The 20,552-nt window shown below is 35.5% G+C and overlaps 1 protein-coding gene across 1 annotated transcript in view; it reads right to left on the reverse strand.

The window, feature by feature from the left end:
• The window catches only part of OSBPL1A (oxysterol binding protein like 1A), a 60,734-nt gene that overhangs the window by 23,229 nt on the left and 16,953 nt on the right, over window positions 1-20,552 (reverse strand). Inside the window, exons 14-17 of the mRNA XM_015821961.1 lie at window positions 18,654-18,735; window positions 16,477-16,583; window positions 4,611-4,773; window positions 2,979-3,135 (exon numbers count right to left, since the gene is read on the reverse strand). Coding sequence (XP_015677447.1) covers window positions 2,979-3,135; window positions 4,611-4,773; window positions 16,477-16,583; window positions 18,654-18,735 — 509 coding nt within the window. The remainder of the gene's footprint in view (window positions 1-2,978; window positions 3,136-4,610; window positions 4,774-16,476; window positions 16,584-18,653; window positions 18,736-20,552) is intronic.

Genomic DNA, 20,552 nt, shown 5'->3' on the forward strand with positions numbered 1-20,552 from the left:
TTTTCTGATGGAGTCTAAATTCCTGTCAATGGCTGAGCTTCAAGATGCACTTTTCCCCACCTCCAATTCTTCCCTTGAAATAATGTTGAAGAGAAAATCAATCAATTCATCTGGTGTAAGGTGAAGGTTCCCACAGAAAGTGCTGTAATCTACAGGAATCAAAGAAGAGGAAGGCAGAAAGAACCTTATCTGTTCCACCATTAATTTCTGGCTTCACTGACAAATGGCACTTCTTCACAGCAAATAAATAAATAAATAAATAAATAAATAAACTATTGATATCACCAACAAAGCACTTGTGGACACCAAAGAAAGTGTGCATGGGAACAGTAAAAATCCAACTGTCTATTCCTAGGAAGTTCCTGGAGCAATCTAGATTCAAGTTTGGATGCTTGAGATAGTATCTGGCCAAAAATCACTCAATATAAAAAACTTCAGAGAGTTGTTCAGATGACAGAGTAGATAGGAAATATATGATCTCTTATCAAATACAACTGTGACACCTAGTTTTTACAGTCTATAAGGAGAACCAAAAAAATTATATCCAATGTAACATAAATGTGCACTGATAATCTTATTAATATTGCATATTGTTTAGCTAGTTTGCTATACTGGTTAAGGTCCTGGCCTAGAAACCAGGACCATATGAGTTCAAGTTCTGCCTTGGGCAAGAAAGCTGGCTGGGTGACTTTGGGCCAGTAACTCTCAGCTCAACTCACCTCATAGGGTTGCTGTGGGGAAAAGAAGGAAGGAATATTATGTATGTTTGCTGCCTTTATTATAAATTAATAGAGGTAGGATAAAAAAAAATCTGAAAAATAAAAGACATTTGAATATTTGACAAGGTCATACTTAATGTGTTCCTGGGCTTATACACTCAGTACTTCAGAAATAATATTATTCAATATGGCATTTTACTTTTATTTTGCAATTATTTTTAAAGAAGTGTTTCAAAAGGTTTACAGTATCTTTTTTTTTCTGAGTGGAATCCTATACTTCTGTCAGTAGAAGTTTCAATTTATGGCATAAGATCATTGTTCTTGCCCCTCTCTACTCTGTGCATAAAAATTGAGGGTGCATAAAAATTGTCTTCCCTAACCAAAAATGTCACAATTGTTTGGATCTTATGTTGTGGCCAGGTCCCTTTTTTGTATGAAACATAAATAATACTACAGTTGTTGACATAATAGGTATTTATTACTTTCATCAAAAATATGTTTAGAATTAAAACAAAATAGCTGCACACATGGGATAACATATCTTGCTTCCACCCAAGAACACAATTATAAATACCCCACCCCTATTACAAAACATTCAAATATTTATGCTACAAATGCAATGTAATTAGATGACAAGACAAGCAACCCGTATAAAAATCCCAGGATAACTAGAAACACTGAACAGCTTTATCTCCTTGGGGAAGTTTGCTGCAAAGCAAAATTTAGACTTGTTTTCCCACAGAGGCATGACAATTGACATCAATATGCATGCAGACATCAGTTCCCTGAGTGCTGCGGAATAAAGAGATCAAATACTGCAAATATAGTTTGGAAGAGGACATTCACCAGTAATTGAAATTTTACGGTTCAATTTTACTCCTCACGAAATATCCTAGCTCAGTGTTTTCAAAATGCTTACCACAAATCCATAAAAAACCAGTAATAATCTTTAAGCATTTATAAATACAGAAGAAAAAAAAGGGAAAGAAGTAAAATATGGGATAAGCTTAGAGATGTGAAAATGTAATGATCCAAAAGCATAATGAGAGACATCTGTAGTGGAAAGTAAAGAAACCTCAGAGGAATAGGAAACAAGAGCCTGGAGGCTCCAATCACCTCTTGTTTACAATTTTGGCAATTGCATTTTACAATGTTTTGTGGACACTTGCCAAATTAGGGCTTGTTTCTTATGCTTGAAACAACATTGAAATTAACACTGCTTGTTTGCACAGAAAAAGTAGCCAACTGACTTAAGGATCCTAATAATTTATTTAGCATTTTGTAGGTCAGGGGATGCAGGCATTTTAGGGATATCATTGGGAGAAACAATACAGGAAATTAAGGGTGCTACTATTCAGTGATAATTAAGTGAGATAAGAAAAATTCCTGGCTTCATAACCATTTCAACTTGTTTGGGTTAGAAATATTTATTCCTCGCTCTCCCCCAGCTCTATTCAAGATCGTTAATGAAGGAGTCAAAGTTTCAGTAAACACTTGTCTTTCTTTGTAGTTATACTGTCCTCTGAACAGAATGCATTACTGAGGCCAGCCATAACTATTCAGTTGTTAATAGATATGAGACTTAAGGTTAACTTGATTACATATATTCTATTTTCATTATATAAGAAAAAATCATTATAAAAAGGAGAATTAATGACAAATATTCCTTTTAACTCTATGCAAATTGGAGGGAAAAAGTACATGTATTAAGTTCTCTCCATAATGAAACCTGAGAAATTAGGTATCTATTACATGTAACTGAGGAACTATTGTTCTTTGTTACAGATAAAAACAACAGATGAAGGAGCAATACCTGAATGCAACTCCTCTACACATTTTTTGGCTCTTAATGTTTTTTTTAACATATATTGAAATTATTGGTTAGCTCTAATTGGTATAAACCTATGAAGGGGATCAAGTAACTGAAAACCAAAAAAGCAGCAGAGACACATTAAAAAAACATGAAGAAATAAGAGACAGTATTGATTTTAATAAGACTAATTTAAATGTATTAGAAACATGCATTGTTAAGAATTCCTCTATTTAGTTTGCATTATAATAAAGTCATATTGTTCATTTAATATTTTTTTCCAATGTTCATAAAAAGAAAAATGTTCCTGTTAAGGTACAGTTGTTTTGTTCTTCTCTGTTCTCCAGAGAAGAAGCAGCAGTATCCCCAATTATCTGTTAGAGGTATTAGATGAGCTTTTGTCAGATAGCAATAGAAGCTACCTCTCAGGACACTAGGCAAAACCATACCTGTGTTTTTTTATGCCATTTGATACAGTCTCTCCATTTCTATTTGCTTTTTCTTCAGACATGTTAGATGTTATAGTGTCACTAGAGTCCTCGCTGTTTTCCAATGAGAAGCTAGTCACGGTTTCAAATCCAGTAAATGATTTTTCAGATTCTGAATCTACAAGATAGACAAGTGTGAATTTATTAAGCTTCAGGGTTAAGTCTTTCACAAACTAATTAACAGAATCGCCTTACACAGCAGTAGTTGTTGCAGTCCTTACATTGTATGTTGTAGATAACAACCACTATGTAGGACAGACTGGCAGAACACATCCACAAACACCAACCAGCAGTCAGAAGACATGATGAAAATTCTTTAATTTCACAACATATAGACAGATTTAACCATAGTTTCAATTGGGAAAATGTGACCATCCTAGACCAAGCCAAGTTCAAAAACACCAGGGAATTTCTAGAAGCCTGGCACTCTTGACAAATCAGGCATTAACAACATCTATAGATTATGCAAAAGAGACTATCACCCAGCCCAAAAAGGAACAAAAAGACCCAAGCGCCTCTCTACCAGCAATCAACACCCGGATCAGCATAGATTAATTCCAAGGTTAACATCAGTCCAACAATCAAGTAAATAATAACCCAATCAAGAAACTGCCAAAGAAGCCAACAGCAAACAGCCCAATCAAAGAATCTCTAAGAACACCCCCACTAACACTGACAGGCAAGCCACTATATAAACTGACAGCAAACAACACTCCTTACAGCACTGATTATATTACTTAGTTTGGGTAATGAAATGTCTGCAAGAAAACAAAGCTCAGAGAGCACCTCAGCTACACTTATCAAAGCAGGTATAAACTATGTGGTATGGATATTTATTTAATTAAATATAGTTAGTGAAACTATTTTTCACTCATCTATTTAACAATGCCCTCCCTTTTGTTACTTTAAAAAAACACAACTTAAAAACAGCTTTCTGGAAATCTCTGTGGGAATATATCAAGGTTTTCCAGGTTTCATAGTGGCCTAGACAATTTCATATTACCATATCTTTGTTCTGAGGTGTGAATTACTGGCAAAGTACTCAATATATTAAACATACCTTAACATATTCTTAGCATGTTAAATCTAAAAAACCCTTCTTTCAAATCTAGCAAAAAAAAAATATCAGATTCTTTCATTCAAAAATTCCTGAAGGTGCACATAATCAGTGTTTTCATTCCTCACCTTGTTCCCAAATACACTTTTTTCCACAGAACAAAAGGGTGCCTAAATGGACATCCTAAACAGCCACCAAAATGATAATAAGCAAAGAATAAGCCAAAAAAGGCAAGATATTTGATAAATTGTAGTAATGTATCAGATTTAGTAATCTAATCTAATAACAATATGCAACATGTTATAACCTGTTTTATAAATTCAGCCCCATTTCTTAATTTGGTGTCTGAGTCGGTACTTACCATACTTAGCTTTGGAATCTCTCATAAATTTCTTTTTCATTAAGCTCTTAATTTGCATTCAACAAATTGAACGAGGAATATAGATTATATATTGGGGTGTGCGTATCCATTATTAACATCTATATATGTCTACCAATCATAAATACATTGGTGCAATATGTTTTGACACACTTACCTGATATAGCATCATAGAATTGTTCCTCACTAAGGATGCTCAGGGGGGGTGACCCTTTGACTAGCGATTGCTCTAATTCATGGTGTTCAGTGGCTAGTGTTTCTAGAGCTTCAGATAAGATCTTACTTTTCTCTTGCTCATGCTCCAGTTTCAGATTCCTTACCTATAAGTAGAAACACATATGAATAAAATTTAATCACTCCCAAGAATGTGAGACTAAAAGTTATTTCAAGAATAGGCTCCAGTTTACAACCAAACCATGTCAACAAAGTTTTAAAAAGCAAATTAAAAGCTAATGAGCTATATCATGCAGTTGCTTTATGATTTTGTCACACTGTACTATTTCAGAACATTACAAAATAGAAATGTTTAAGAAAAAGACTTGACTAGGTGAAAACTGACAACTAAAGTTAAAGTAGTATGAAAAGTAATACATATTTGCAGTTTAATTATACTTTTATTAACAGCTCTGTGTAATGCATGGAACTACCATAATGAATTTCTGCCTCCCTCTGCCCAAGCATTTATTTCATGCTTTCATAAAGCAGACATTTTGCACATTACCAATCTGTAAAAAAAAGCACACCCACACTATTCTTCTAGTTTACAAACACAATTGTAAGCAATTGTTATTGGCCTTGAGTGAGTAACTCAATTCTAAATAATCTTTTCATCTGAGCTTGGGTAACAATTTTACTTGAAGATCAATTTAGAGTTGCCAGGTGTCCACTATTTGAGCGGATAGTCCGCTTTTTTCACATTATGTTCACTATTTTTTTTCACAAAATAGTGGACATTTTTTTTATTCAAAAGCTAGCTTTATGATGAAATGGTACGTAATCTAAAGCTGTACAGTCTAAGAGAATAAGGATAGGAGAATCGCATTTTGTCTTTTTTTTCATAAGTTAGAATGAGACAAAGATCGAATATCCACTGAACTCGATTCTCCGTTTTGAAGTGATTATTTTAATACGTGTTAAAATGTTTGTAAGAAAATATATAATTTAATTGTAAATTTTTTTTTAACTTTTTTTACTACTTATCCCCCCCCCCGCTTGTCCGCTATTTTTTGGAAGCAGACCTGGCAACCCTAGATCAATTTCGTACAATAGGCCAATCTACCGAATAGGCCTAACTTAGAATATACTACATACAGGAAAATTTCCTGTCATTTAATTTGGATACTAAGGATATGGCTGCTTTCATATTCATAGCAAAGTCATTTTCTATCTAAACCATAACATCAAATAAATGGTATTATCACTGAACATACTATATTTGAAAAAAAATCAATTTGTTTGGAATACAGTTATCTAGTTTTTACTGACTTGAACCATATTATGCTAATATTGTAAATAAGCCTTGTAACCTGGCAGTTAATTTCCATGCTCTATTCACAATTTTGGTACTGATTTTTAAAATTGTCAAAAGGTAGCCTAACATATCATAGATATTTTAGGAGCTTCCGCTATGTGTGTCCTGTAGGAAAACCCTATTTTCAAATTCTTTTATACACAGACCTAAAATAGCATTTTCCAAATGTAGGATCTTTTCTATAATAGTACCTTCTACTTCTGGAATTCCAAAAGATCCACCTCTGACAGACTTTGACAGTTTGGATTTATGCTGTTTCTACACATTTTAATAACACAAGAACAGGTTTATTCATGATAAAATTTAAACATGCTTTAAAGCACAGGTGTCAAACTCCCCGTGTCACGTGACGTGTTGCGACCTATCGCAACTTTTTTTTCACTGCTGGAGCTGGAGTGGGCGTGGCCTCTGTATGATGCAACCGGCCCATGGGCCGGCAGTTTGACACCCCTGCTTTAAAGCCTGGCTTGCTTAAGAAGCAAAAGCCCTTGCCTTTGTTTATATAAATTAGCCTCATGTAGTTAACTATACAAAACATTTTTTATAACATTGTATCAAGCTATTCATTAAAAACTCAGAAAAATCTAGGGAGAACCTAGTTTGAGGCCTACATTTTAACAATTAGATATACATTGCTGGAAAATAGTTATTTTAAAATTAAAATGCCTTCGCAGAAAAGACGTTTTCTATGTAGCCATTCATATTATGAAAACCACGATGAGAGACTGGAAGAATGAAAAGCTCTGAGCTCATAGCAAGAATTCAATTAGTACTTCATAACAGCTCCATTCATTCTCCAAACTACGATTTGCAGAATAGTGAATGAACACTGTGTTTGCATACACCTTTTTTATTTTGTCCTCTTCCATATTCCCAATGTACTTAATTTTCTAAATTAATCAACCTATAATTCACCATCAGATCTAAACCAATAAACTACATTTTGAGTTCTAACTTCAAATCAGGTTTGTAAACAAGGTCTGTTCCTAGTTTCAATTCAGAAAGAATAGAAAACTGCAGCTTGATTAAATTAAGAATTAAGCTTTGAATGTGTGAAGACAACACATAATCCTCTTTATAATCCTTTTGATATAGCTACTAGAGTAACAGTTTTGTTTTCCTACTTATAGTACTATTCTAATAATTTCCAACTGCTGCCACTGTCAACCTATTCTATAAAGCACTGAGCAGAAATAAATCTATTTTCTGGCCAACCGTATGATGTTCTAAATATAGCAAGCATCCACCTAGTTTTCTCCATATGATCATATATATNATACCTGAATATATGATTCGCTAAGCAGAAAACATGATATTCTTTAGTCACTGCTGCAGAAAAAAGCTGATAACTAAGGTAAAGCAAGTTGAAATTCAAACTCACACTATCATTTGATTTTTTTAAAAAAGAACGGTTCTAATTTCTGCATAAAATAGTTACTAACTGTAGCAATTTTCCCTCCATTTCACTAAAGAGTGCAAGTAATATTAATTATACAATTACCAGCAAGAATAACAAAACAGACATTATGAATCCTGAATAAATTCTAGTACATTAGTGGTCAATCTGTTGGTGTGCATCTCCCATAGTGGCCATCTTAAGAAAGGTTTCTGGCATAAGTTCAAAAACTTCCATAAATCCCAAATTGGCCATATCTGCTCTAGTAAATATTTTATTTCCTATTAGATGAATTCTGACAAATAAGAACCTACAGTACTAAATATCCTGAGAAATAAGAACTTACAGTACTAAATATCCAATAAAATTCTGACAAATAACCTATAGTACCAAATATCCAATAAAATTCTGACAAATAGGAACCTACAGTGCTAAATATTCGATACAATATCTAAAGAAAAAATCTGAGGATTTTTTCTTTAGATATTGTATTAGATATTTAGTACTGTAGGTTACAAGAAGATGTAACATTTTATTGTATATCTGTCTTGCAAATGAATACCTTTTCATTTTTGTATTGCTCAATGAAGGATTTCAAGTAGAAGTACTAAAAAGGGCAGTCTGACCATGGGACAGCGGCTGCTTATTGAAATAAACAAAGCTGGAACAGGTGCCCTGTAATTTGATAATAAAGTCTTGTATATCCATCCTGGGTGTGAAATATAAGATTAAAACAAAGCAATTTTCAAACAAACATGTCAGATAATGCCAGAATTATCATTTTCTAGTAGAGGATTATGGCATCTGAAATAGGCTCAAGACAAGCACAACAAGTTAAAATATTCCAAAACAGATTTTTAAACCTCCCCATTTTCCAGATTATGACTTTCAATCTCATTCTGGAGACTACACTAACAAAGATTCATTAGTAAAGTTAATACAGCTGGAATACAGCTGGATTTCCGGGCAGATTACCATGTGAGTAGCAAGCTTAGGGACCAGCAAGGTGTTATTCCTCTTTTCAGCCAACAGCTGAAATAGAATAAAATTAATTCAGCTGTATACTCATAAACCTGTAATATTAACCACTGCTGCAACACTAGCTGATTTTTATTTCTAGGAAAAGTTTAAACAATACAACAAATATGTGATCAAACCTATATTTATGTATTAGTTTTATGATAAAACAAAACTTGTATGCAACTCATTCTACATGTTGCTAATGAAATACAAATTGGACAAAAATGAAATGAAAAAAATAAAGCATGAGGTTATTCCTAGATACCTATATCCTTATGCCAGTATATCTTTTACAATCCTTGCTAAGTGTTGACAAAGATCCTTAAAGCATACAACATTCATAGTTAGAATTTATTCTATGTAATACAATAAATACAATCAATAACCCTACATAATACAATAAATCAGCATATTAAACATGCCTGAGATACCTTCATTTGGTTTTATAGCTAGGAAATATTTTTCCTGAGGTTTCTGAGAGTTCCCTTTTTAAACTCTTAGTGCTTTTATGGGACCTTTTAGTATATTCTAAACAATTATCCTAGAAGACAGGATTCTAAAAAGATTAATATATTAATTCTTTAAAAAGTTTACAGTGAGTGACACAGGAATATTGTATTTACATATTAGTAAACTGAAACACCTTTACCACATGGTCAGTTCTGCTTAGATTTCTATTCCATCTTTATTTTCTTAAATTTCAAGATGGTATGCACATTGTTTCCTATTTTTCCCTACAACTTAACTCTGTGAGGTGTGTTGGACTGAAAGGGAATGCCTATGTATAGACCAGAATTCATGATCTCTTGGTTTCTACTCCAAAATAAAACAAAATGGCCTTTGCTTCCTACAATTTGAAAACAGACTTTGGAATGCAAAGCATAAAAAAGCTGTAAAGGAAGTAACGAGAATGAATATAATATTGGTTAGTGCTGAGAGGCTTAAATGGCAAAGGCAATGACCTCATCAACAGTTTTAAAGCAGATCCCATTGCCTCTAGGATCATTTTCTGGTAAGCACTAAATTATGTTCAGAGGCACAGCATTTATGGTGAATGCAATCTGAAAGGGATATATGCACATACTGTGAGAATTTGTTGCCAGCTGTGGTTTCCCATCATATGTGCATAATCCAGGGTATAATCAATCTATCTGGGAAAACTTCTCAAATGTCCCATCCCCTCCAAATGGTGAAAGAGAAGCATCTAGCCTTCGCCAGGCTGTGGCTATTGAAAAAAAGGAGAGTAGAGGTTTACATGCTTAGCCTTTTCTTACTACAGTAGAAAACCTGAACTGCACCTCCTTGGATAATCATCCAAGTATCCCCTCTTATCCTTCCATCCAGAATCACACACATGCACAGCAATCCTGCATCTTTTCTCAAAAGACCATTCTTCCCATTCAGACGTCTTGACATCTATCTGAACTGTACCCTATTTGGGTTGCAAAAGTCTGCATAACTATAAATTGGAAGTAAATATTTAGCATATCCCTCTGCTGGTCATCTGGATATCTACAGCTTGGATATAGTAGCCCAGTACAAGGTTTATTGAAGGAATGGAAAGGGTGTGATCCCTATGTGACTGCCTTCCCTTCCTCTTGTATATGTACACCACTCCACATAATGTAAAGAAAGACATGCTACCATTAGCACTGTAACAATAAGTATATTTATATAAGACATTCTTTGTCAAAGAAATGGCTTTAAGACATCAGATTTACAAGAAACATACAATAAACATATTATATTACCCGGTATTTTAGTGCAAGAATACACTAACAGAACAGAACTGTGGAGATTGAATAGTTTTTTTCCCCAAATAGGTTCTTGCCTTTTGTCCAATTAGTATCTCCCAAATAAATCTATTACCAAGAACTGTTATAATAACATTGATAGCAGAAAGTTAAAGGTGAAAAGTCAATGCAGCAAGTGAAAAGAAACGCTAAAGCAAAATTTTGTGGATAAGTGATTACAGAAAACTAGAGTGGATTAAATTAAGCAGTAGCTTTTTAACAAGTAAAGCTGTCAGTATTTCTCATCCTTTGTTTCAATTTTCCAATCTGAGAAAAATGTTATTTCTATGGAAAACTCTAGTAAACAGAAATTATAAAGATTAAGATCACAATTCTAAATACATTTACTTCTCCAAGACCCTGAAATTACAGAAAAATGCTTTTGAAAGTAAATGGGCTTTTTACTTGGTTTTTCCGCTATAATTAGAATGAAGTGGAACTGTCAGATTTCTAGCTTTCACTTAGGTACCCCTTTCAGACTTTTTTTAAAAGAATGTGATAAACTCAATTTCTGGGGCAATTGCATCTATATACAATTTTATACATGTACAGCTTTCAAAAACTAATTAGTATAGTTCAATTCTACAGCCCCAATACACCTGACAGCCTATTTATCACTATCAATATATTCTTACAGTAATATGACCAAAATGATCAGCGCCAATATTGAGTTTGTCTATAAAATATCATTCAGTTCTACTTGAAAGGAGATGAAGAATATGATCTTGTGTTAACCAACACCGCATATCATGAAGCAGCCAGCACCCTAAGTACGGTATCTCTGTTATAATTCTGAAGCTTTCTTTGCAGCCAATTACTTGATTTTACAGTAACACATTTTGGCTGTAAAGCAAAATGTGTATATAGTTAAGACTATATACAATTTATGAAAACTGAGTGAGTTTTTTTTTTTAAAAAAAAGGATTATCACTCCAGTGAGAAAAGGAATTCCAATGTGAAAGAAAATCCAAGAAGGCAGCTACCGTATTAACTTTCAAACAGTTACATGAAACCAAAACCAATAAAAGAGATTAGTCCCTCAATTTTAACACGACCTTCCAGGAGAGGAAAAGACTTGATCAGAACTTTTCCAAATAAACATGGAAGGCCTCCGAATTAGGTTAGTCCCCAAGTCTATCGCTTCGTGTCCCCCCCTCCCTGTCTTACCGCAAAGTATCAGAGAGACTCGCACCCGACGCCAAGGCGGACTTGCCGTCCTTCCCCAGCACGCAAATAACCGCGTCACAACACCGACCCGGCCAGTATTCGCTCCTCCAACTCCGTCAGGACATTGCTGACCCTGTGCGCAGCCCGGCGGGGTCACTTTTTGCTCCCCGCCTCCGTCGCTTTCTCCGTTCGCTTCTCCTCTCCAACCGACCCTGCCGCTGCTCCCGGGACCGACACCTCTGCAGGGTGTATCGCGAGAGCAAAACCAGGCCGGTCCCCCGAGTCCGGTGCGGATTCGCCTCTCTCGGGCGGCAGGAAACGGGGGTGGGGAGCGGGTTGAAGGCTGAAGCAGGGTCCGGACGCGCGGTTTTGTCCTTAAGCGAGGAAGGACGGCGTTGTTACAATTCTGAAGCTTTCAGAATGCTGGCGCCATTCCAGCTTAATTAGGATGTCTGCCGTTACACCACACAGCCGGTAAAGCCCGGAGCCGGCACCGGCACTCAATTGCCGCTTGTGCGCTGCCAGGCGGTCCCTGCTCCCTGCATCAAGAGTTGGCACGCGCGGGCCAGAGCTCGACGCTCTTTAAGAACTTTAACTCCCCAAGGACAATAAACAACGGCCGGATGCATCGAAGAAATTGGATGCCTTAAGCCTCGTCACTCAGTAACCCAGTTCGGACAGAAATATTTCTGCCGGGTCCTAAAGGATATAATATACAAACGTAGCAAACCGCATGGAAGCACCTGCGTTCTGAAGAATTGCCCATGTCTCCCTTAAAAGGACCCAAAGAACTCTGTTTAGGAGCACCAGAGTTCTTCTCCCAATTGATTTGCAGCGGACAGTAAGCCGACTGGAACAACTTGTTCCTGAATATGGTTTATTTTAAGGTTATTTTAAGAGCTGGCCACATCAGCACCATATTATGGAACTCTTAGCACAATCACAACACAGATATATGATGTTTCCCAATGGTGGCAACTTTAAAATGTGTAGACTTCAACTCCCAGAATTCCCCAGCTAGGAATTTTTTTTTAAAATATTGCTTTTAAAATAAGAAAAAAGGAACAAAACACAAATATATATATAAAAGTGAAAAAATACAACAGCATAAATAAAGTACGTCGCTATGGTAAACAATTACAATTTTATGTATAATTAATGCAAATATTTTACAAGAATGTGCATACATATATGGGAGATTTTATACACGTGTCTGTGTATATAAAACACACACACACACATACATATGCACATACTTATATACTGTATATATAAATGTACGGCAACCTTTTCACACCTACTATGATGGATGCCCTGTGATCATCTGATCATCATTTGCAAACTTCTCTTCCAGCTGCTCCAGAAAGTCAGTATGATTGTGCACAGAAAGGAACTCCTGTCCTGGGGTAGAAAAATGAAACAAGATCTTGAAAAGCCAAGCTTCATTTCTCTAGTCCACTGAAGGAATAGCCATTTATGCCTGTGGGGTGGTGGGGCTGGTGGAAAGAACACCAGTGCTGAGCTGGAGAAATGAAGCAGGAATCCTGAAGATCTGAGCTTCATTGTTCCAGCCCAGTGCAGGAGTTCTCTTGCACACAGGGAGGGGAGAGGAAATCCTGCACCAGGCTGGAAAAAGGAAGCAGAAATTGTGAAGATCCAAGCTTCATTCCTCCAGCCTAGTGGAGGAATTTACTTCTATGCATGAAGAGGAGAGGAACTCCTGCAATGAGCTGGAGAAATGAAATGGGGATGCATCTCACCATAGGAGTCCCCTTCTGAGCATGGAGGGAAGCTGCTTGCCCTCCTTTGGCAGGCAGATGTTTCACTCTGTCCTCTAACTATTGTAATTGGGAGACCTGGGTTCTGTCCACTTAAAGACGGCTTTATTCAAACCCAACATTCCAGTCCCAATTGTAGTCACAAGTGGACAACTATCTGTAATTCTTTATTCCAATTCATCTCTTAGCTTTTGCATATTAAATTGATTTATCAATAACAAATATCACTAAAAATGATTAGTAGATTTTTCAGTTTTAAAAGATTTAACTAGTTGTTCTAGTATCTTGGCTATCCGAAGCTCAAAATGCTGCTGGTCCAAACAGTGTTGTTAATAAGCGTCTGCAATTGACAACACAAGATTGCTTAGGAAAACAGGCATAATGAGACAAAACCTAGTTCTGCACACAATCCTAAACGTTTCAATAAATTCCATTAAATTCAACGGGTTTACTCCATAGTAAATTGTAATTGCTTACAAAACTCATTATTTTTGTTGCATGCTATTTTTTCTGTGGTATTTTTAAAAATCATTTTCTGCGATAAAATCTTATCTAGCATCCCCCCCTTTTTTTAAAAGACACTAACATCAAGGCAAGGTCAACAATAAGGGCTACGCTACGGAAAGACATCAAGGAAAAGTGCCCATGTAGATCCAATATATATATTAATGGGTACGAATAGCAAGAGCTGGCTTAATTACACATTTTAAAATGGATCTTAAGCACATCTATATTTAGCATATGCAATCCTATGAAACATTATACAGAAATGTGAACATGAGAATCTGCCCAATTTTTTTTCACCTTAATGGTAGTAGAAAACCAAAGGCACTACAATTTAACAGATGGACATTTTCCTATAGCAACTGGAGCTAAAGGCAGATACCTCTGATGTGATCAGGCTGACAGTGGCAAGGCTAATGCAAATCAAGGATCCAATATGCCACCAGGAATTCAAGATAAAAAAATGACACCAGCAAATGGCTCAAGATGACAAGAATAGTGAGGCAGGACAGTGCACAAGAGTAGGAGAAACCTACATATGCACTACATTACATTTACGCTATTGATCTTAGTTTACTGTGGAAGCACAGCATAACTGACTTCACTCATTTGTGAATCCACAAGAAAAACAAAGAGAAAATAAACTGCATGCTGGGAGATATATCATCCCCACATTCTTAAACAGCCGACTTTACAAAATGATAGCATAATTACTCCCCTTTGGTACAATAATTAACTCCCAACTCCACTGACAGGAGGATACCTACCTACATTTTGTTCTCCATACATTCTACTTCATTTTCATTTGCCTTGAGCAACTCTTCAGAACATATTTCCCTTCCTCTAACTCAGTGGTTCTCAACCTTTTTAATGCCGCGACCCCCAACCGGTCGTAAGTCGCGGACTAAACCAGTCGTAAGTCGAGGACTAAACCGGGCGTAAGTCGAGGACTAAACTGGTCCTAAGTCGAGGACTACCCAACTGGTCGTAAGTCGAGGACTTTCCCTGCCCGGGAGCGCCACGCATGCGTGGTTCTGCCCCCTGCACTGGCCGAGGCGTAGCTGGCAAGCGGCAGATACGGAGCAGGCTGACCACCAGCTGGCCCAGCCCAAGGGAGGTAAGGCACCCGCCGGAAAAGGGGAAAAAATGGCGGACAAAAAAAATGGCGGACAGCCTTGCTTGGCGACCCCCGTGAAATGGTCAATCGACCCCAGATGGGGTCGCGACCCATAGGTTGAGAACCGCTGCTCTAACTATACATCCTTGACATAATCTATATAAAGACTTCATTAGTACAGTCTTAACATTTATTTCCAACAGCAGATTCAAGCTTTAGAAGTATATGTATAATACCTAACTAAAAATATGCTTGCAGCAGCTTGATGACACATGATTTATGCCTGTATCATACATCTTTATACAGTATGTACTGTATCATAGACGTATCATACATCTTTATACAGTATGTACTGTGCCTGCTCTATGGAACAGCCTCTGCCTTGAAATTTAATTGGTCCCAACCTTCTTGGCCTCTCAAAGGCTGCTAAACTCGTTTTTTTCCTTAGGCATTAGGACCAGCAAGTTGGTTTTCTATTTTTTTTTCTTGCTTGCTGCTCAGAGTAATGTATTTAACATGGGCAACTACATATTGTTATTTATTTGCAATTATGGCTTATCACATACAAATATTTCCCTAATTTGCTTTTAACAGGATATATAGTCATATTTTTCCTACTCCAGCTTTTATGGGCTCACAATGAATTCTGTACTGTCATGTAGTCAGCAGTGCAATTTGCAGTGAACGAAAGCTTTCTCATTTCCACATCCAAATTATTCAAATAAAATCAAAGCTAAACATGCATCTATTACAGAATGATGAATTCAGTTATTACTTTAAAATCAAACCATATCCCCTGAAACTAAGCTTATAAAAAAACAAAAAAAACCCTTTATTTAAATCTGTGATTTATAGGACTATGTACATTTTTATCATTGTATGTCAAAAAGTATATACTAGAGCAAGAAAAGTTCAGAAAAATCAACCAAAAGTATCAGTGAACTATTAATTTCCTATGAGGAACTACAAGTATTTGGGATTATTTAGAACAAGAAAAAAGCGCCTTCATTTGTAAGAAAATAAATATAATAGACATATTTAAAATTATGCATGGGGTGTGGAAAGTGGAGAAAGAAATTTGTATAGCTCTAAGACTATAAACCACAATTTTTCAATGAAATCAAATGAAATAAGATTGAAGACAAACAATATACGGTAGGTATTATTTCACACAGCATACTTCAAACTGTAGAATCACTAGAAGAATATGCGAGGGGAACCATTAACTTGGATAGTTTTTGTGGAGGATCATGAGTAGCGTAATTAATTTGCTCCAAATTGACCATAGAGCTCTGAAAGTTGTTAGCTCTTAACCCTTTATCTTCAATTTCTAACTATATACCATCCAATTTTATCAATTTTCTAGGAAGTCTTTTATCAATGAGTTATTATTATAAAATTGCTCTGCTATGTTTCCAAACATTTGGGAAAGTTTCCCAGGCTATGATCTTGAAGAATTTCTATTTAATGCTCCCCACATGTTTTAGTCTACAGTCCCATTATCTAAATGGCTAATAATCAGTTCAAAACAGCAGGAGGGCACTGTTGGAAAAACTTAACTTATTACAGTACAACATTATTTAAAAACACAACAATAAGAAATAAGTTACCAGAGTGCAGAGCTGGAATGAAAGAAAAAGAGCTTGTGTAAATAATGCTTCTATTCTTGGTTTATAGATAACTGTGAATGTTCTGACTCATAAAAAGTATGGCATACCCCTTCTTGCCTAGTGAAGAGTTTGATACAGTTACTTAGGGTTTCACAAGTTTCTCTTGCTGTTTTAGAGATTTCTTCAGCTCTCTTGAGAATCAAAGTAGGTAGTCCTAAAAAAGAAGCATAAAGGTATTACGTTTTCCAACTGTTGTTGCACTTGTATTCTATGCAAAATAGTACTTGGCTATCTCATAGAGGCAGAAGCTAGCAATGTACTGTACTGTCCCACTCTGAGAATTATACAGAATATCCTTGAGAAAGGAGACGTTTTGAATAGATTAATTTTAGTCTGAATTAGGAGAAAATGTTTTATTAATAGGTAAAATCTGCAACTGTACAACAACTGAGTTCACAAGTTGTCTTGTCTTGTGCTTTGCTTAACAAGGTTTATTGAATAAGTAGCAATTAATCAGGTGTATGCCACTAATCAGGTGTATGCCACTATACCAAGCACCAAATTAAACCACATCATGGTTTAGCACACGGGTGTCAAACTTGCCACGTCATATGATGTGTCGCAACATATCGTGACTTTTTTTGCATTGCTGGAGCTGGGATGGGCACGGTCTCTGTATAATGCAACTGGCCTGCGGGCCGGCAGTTTGACACCCCGGTTTAGCATAACGTAACCAATATGATAGTAACCAAGTACTTGTGACACCTTATTTGAGTTTAGACTGATTTGTTTTGTTTGTCCAGGAACAAATGTTTCTTTTTATTTATTCTTATTAATAAAAGTTCCTTCTTGAATAAAAAAAATGTCTTAATAAAAATATGTTTCAATTACGTCTACTGAAACATTAACTGATGCAATACCAGTATCAGTTCCAAACAGGGATTACTGAACATTTAAATCCATTTCAGCTCTGACTTGGGAATCAAGTTTTCCATTTATTTGTACAATATCTTGAATTTAGATTCTTTGGGCTGCAATCCATGTAACGAAAACACACTTTCCTGTTATTTATATCACCAAGATTCTCTCATACATTTTATTAAATAATAAATTTAATTGGGTATAGGTAAGATAGATGTGTCTCCTTGCTATCTATTTAATTCCATGATGTGTCTCCTTGCTATCTATTTAATTCCATGATCACTTAGTTGCACATTTTATAAGCTATGAGATATGAAAAGCTGTAACTGTTCTATTCTATGAGCAATGCAAAAATCTTGAGCCTTTGACAAGTGGAGTCTTGTATAATATATTTGAAACTTACATTCTCAGCTGTCCTCTTCTCTCTACATTATATTACATAATATTTTTAAGAGTTTATCATTCAAATCCTCATAGTAAATTAAAATCTCACGGAGTAGCATGAGATTCAGCATTATTTCTTGAAACAAGTCTAGAACATTGTAGGATATTGAAGCAAATTTATCTATTCTGCTTTTTGTAAGTAGAAAGTTTAGAATCCTCCTGGATAGTAGCAGTAACAAACTTTTTCACATTCATATTTTAGCCATGAACAAGCCATGTGGTGTTTAGCATTTGAAAAAGGCGTTTTGTAACCTGAAGGAACATTTATGAACAATTCCTTCAGAAGCAGCTCTCAGCTGCCTCCGCTGTGAGTCTTGCAAACACCACAACTACTTTAAAAATGGGAGGGGGAAAGATGATTATGAGTTTTCATGATATATAAAGCACCTCTATTGAAAGTACTGCACAGACTTATGAAAATGAAAACAGTTATGTACACCTGCACTTTCCTGTTAATAGTTGTGGTTAACAAATTATGATTGGCTATATTGTGAGCCAGGAATTCTGACTGGTTCTAAATCATGATTTTTCTCTGGTTTGTTATTTTTGAAACATGTAGTCCCTAACTTATATGACATGGTGAACAACCTGTGAGAGGCTCACAGCTTGTTAGCTAGAGTGAATTTGAATTTGATTATGCTATTTGGGCTTTATTTTATAGCTCAGTATGACATGTCAATGTGATTGTAAAACTATATGAAAAATGATACTTATATTATCTATATGATTATGAGACTAAATAAAAAGACAGCGATACAGAAACTTCTCAATTAACCATTTACCAATGATTATAGCCTAATCAAGACATTTTGGAGGGCAGAACAGAAGTGACTTATGTTTATCAACAAACAAATTTGCCAACTGGATTTAAATATTTTTCAGATAATCTGTGTAGTTGCTTTTTGATTACAAAAGTTACCTTGGGGGTTATCAGATGGAGTAATCATAGATTGGAAGCTGGATATTTCTTTATCTAGTCGTTGATGGCAAGACTGTGCAATCTGGAGAGGGAAGACAAAAAGGATTTCGCATATTACAATAAAAGCTTCATATAATCATAATAAATAATGAATGAGGTGGGAGGACAGTTCCAGAAGCAGAGGTAGCGACTCAAGATGGCATGCATTATAATAAATTTCTGCCAAACCAGGAAACACATTGAAGACTTTAAGTTTTAATTAATCAGCAAATAGCAATTAGTGATTATTCTTTTCCTTATGCTTCAATCCTGAATTATATCCCACTTTGAGTATTTTTTTATATTTGCTATAATCACCTTGAAGAATCAGAATATTTGATCACTGATTACCTTTTTAGACACTGTATTATCTGCCAACATCATCCAAAAGTTGATGGCATCTTGAAAACATTTGAATGTTGAGGGAAAAGCTTTTGTGCATAAATTTCTATATATGAAAGTTTTCCTGCTGCAAATGTCTGCACTGAATGTATCTAAGTATGTATGTCTCCAGAAACAGTAACACTGAAATGACATCATGCTGCAACTCTCATGCTATGTGATCTGGCTAATATAATGCCAAAATCAGGTTACAATTTCTTCTACTTTGGTCATTTTAGAGATACCCATATTGGAATTGCATAATTCCAGATGACCACTAGATGGCAGGAAAATGATACAGAAAACTAACTCTTTTCAGGGAGTAAAAATTATACATGCTCTTAATTTCTGAATAAAATATCATTACTCATAAAAAAATGTCTACTACAGGTTGTCCTCAACTTACAACCGGTTACTTAGCAACCCATTTGAAGTTAAAACAGAGCCAAACAAAGTTACCTATGACCTAGATTCAAAGTTCAAATTGCAGGGCCACCTTATACTACGGTCACAAGATTCCCTTTTGGGTGCTTGGCAGTTGGCCTGCTTTTATGGATGTTTTCAGTGTCCCACAATGAAATGATCACAATTTACAATGTTTTTTGCCTAAAATAAGTGTACTTCCAGTTTCTGGCAAAACAACAACAACCCACCCATTGCAGACAATGTGTTCATTTAACAACCATGGCGTTGCTTATTGACTGAAGATTTGCTTAATGGCCATGGTGATTTGCTTAATGATCACCATAAAAATGTCATAAAATTGGGTCAAATGATGACCTGCTTAACAAATGGTATGACTTACACTGTAACTCCAGGCTCAATTAGAGTGTAAGTTGAGGACCAACTGTAATTTCACAGAAATACAAGAGTTACAAGGTGACATAGCGGCAATACCAATTCACCATCAAAACTATGTTCATGTGATGATGATTTGTTATATTTGTCCCATTCCAAAAGTTCTAGTATTTACATTAAAAAGTCAGTCCCTTCTTTGATCAAATACTCATTATTGAAGAATGGATAATACATGTAACTTTGTGTTATATTTTATTGCTAGGAGTACTGCAAGCTCAGCCTATGCAGCAGCTTTTAATTATTAAAGCTCCTGGTTCCACCTAACCAAACATATCTGCATTGCTTGACAGAATTAGAAAACATGGGTGAGGAGACAAGTATTCTATTCTTCCACCTTCCAAACAAATGACCTCAATCTTCTCTACACCTATATATTTTCTCTAAAGGTTGCTGCTATTAGGTATACAGTACCAACATACTTCCTCCCATTTAAGAAAAAGGACACAATATTCTGAGCTAATTAAATTCATGGACAAAACTAGCATACAGGAATTAGGAAACAGAATTCTATGGGAACCCAAGGAGAGACATACAGATACAATGAACTATAAATAATTTCTCAGTTCTTATTTGGTTTTGTAAAGCCTATGTATATTAACATAAGAATAATTCTTAAAGTCT

Source organism: Protobothrops mucrosquamatus, unplaced genomic scaffold (genome assembly GCF_001527695.2).
Source record: "Protobothrops mucrosquamatus isolate PMUCROS unplaced genomic scaffold, P.Mucros_1.0 scaffold_11, whole genome shotgun sequence".
Taxonomy (NCBI): domain Eukaryota; kingdom Metazoa; phylum Chordata; class Lepidosauria; order Squamata; family Viperidae; genus Protobothrops; species Protobothrops mucrosquamatus.